The sequence below is a fragment of the Seriola lalandi genome, unplaced genomic scaffold, assembly GCF_002814215.2.
Source record: "Seriola lalandi dorsalis isolate HSWRI2012SDOR001 ecotype SW California unplaced genomic scaffold, Sedor1 jcf7180002002474, whole genome shotgun sequence".
NCBI classification, from domain to species: Eukaryota; Metazoa; Chordata; class Actinopteri; order Carangiformes; family Carangidae; genus Seriola; species Seriola lalandi.
Window position 1 is genome coordinate 1 of NW_019473130.1, and position 1,664 is coordinate 1,664.

At 43.5% G+C, this 1,664-nt stretch overlaps 1 protein-coding gene across 1 annotated transcript; it reads left to right on the forward strand.

Moving 5' to 3' along the window:
- Window positions 1-83: 83 nt before the first annotated feature.
- On the forward strand, window positions 84-1,660 carry LOC111665834 (homeobox protein OTX2-like; the record flags this gene model as incomplete). The annotated part of the gene is made up of 3 exons (XM_023420922.2): window positions 84-470; window positions 869-1,020; window positions 1,547-1,660. Coding segments are annotated over exons 1-3 (363 nt in total), but the record flags the coding sequence as incomplete, so codon positions are not given.
- Between the last annotated feature and the right edge of the window lie 4 nt (window positions 1,661-1,664).

Genomic DNA, 1,664 nt, shown 5'->3' on the forward strand with positions numbered 1-1,664 from the left:
GTGTGTGTGTGAGGGGAGGGGGGTGGGGGGTGATGGCGTAAACGCCTGTCAGCCAGACAGAGCATCCTGAGTCCAGCAGGGACAGCTGGGGGTCTCCACTCGGCTTTAAGAGCCCTGCGAGTCAGAGGACGCCCACTTCTGTAAACCCACCGCGGTGCGTAAAGGCTGCGCGTAAAAATCAGCGGACAGAGATAAACCTGAACATCTTTTAAAAGAAAATCCAACACTTTTTCTTTTCCCTGTTTTGTGCCCTGCTTCAGCTCGGTCTGGGTCAGGTGATTCACCAAACGGAGACGCGAGAGGATTAAAACGCTATTTTCTGCCCTGTTTTTCTTCTTTCTTCTCATCGGTGCCCCCTCGTCCGGCCGCCAGCATGATGTCCTATTTGAAGCAGCCGCCGTACACCGTGAACGGACTGAGCTTATCTACCTCAGGAGTGGACCTGCTGCATCCTTCAGTCGGATACCAAGGTAATACACCGCAGGCTGCAACCACCTAAACAGACAAATACAAACAGAAACCAGGTTGTCTGGATAGTTTATGAGTGTATGTGTGTAAATAACCTGGAGGTGTGCAGAAATGCAGTTAGTTGCAATGATCAACACAGGTATCACATCAACCAGGCCTACTGGATTATAAATGACTATTTGTAGGGCTTTAATTATTCATAACCAAGGCCTCATTATAACTTGTAGAGCCTTTATTTGTGTCATTTATAAAGCAGGTTCACACATTTAAGATTATATCTGACAATTGTTTAGAATCAAGTTACAGAAGTTGGTATATTTGAAATTAGCTGACGCTGCAAGATGTCTTATTTTCATTATCACAGTTTTTTAATCTCTCTTCTTTTTCTCCTTCTCCTCAGCAACCCCTCGCAAGCAGAGGAGAGAGAGGACGACCTTCACCCGGGCCCAGCTCGACGTGCTGGAGAATCTGTTCGCCAAGACTCGGTACCCTGACATCTTCATGAGAGAGGAGGTGGCCTTAAAGATCAACCTGCCGGAATCCAGAGTGCAGGTGAGGGTCCAACACAAATACCTGAACCACACAGTCCATTCATGGAAAGTCTTTAATTGTTAGTTTGCCCCGCAGAGAGGTGAAAGTCCACTTCAGGGCAAAGTGTCCTCTTCAGGGGAAGTGTTAATAACAGTCACATCATTCATCGTTTTAATTGAGTCCCATGTGAATTAGGTTATGAACTCACTTTATAAATAACCCACTTTTCTACTTTCAGAATATATTCATAGAGTGACAAACTATAAAGCCTGTATGTAGCCTGTAAACTAATTGTAAAACAATGAATATAGTTTGAAAAAAAAAAACATAATTTTCTGAGATCAATAATAATATTTATTTGATTTGGCTTTGTTATCACTGGAATATTTAACTCAGCTATTTTTCCATTCATCATCCGGCTACACTGCAGGGTTTGTGGAGTAGGCCCCTACATCTTTAATTATAGAAACAGTAAAAATAATATTTACAAACCTTAAATTGTCTTACAGTTCAGTAACATTAATCTAAACGCATTTTTTCGTTGCAGGTATGGTTCAAAAACCGACGAGCCAAACACCGTCAGCAGGCCCAGCAAACCCAAAGTGGAGTCCAGAACAAAACTGTCAGCAGGCCGGTGAAAAAGAAAGGCTCTCCGGTCAGAGAGG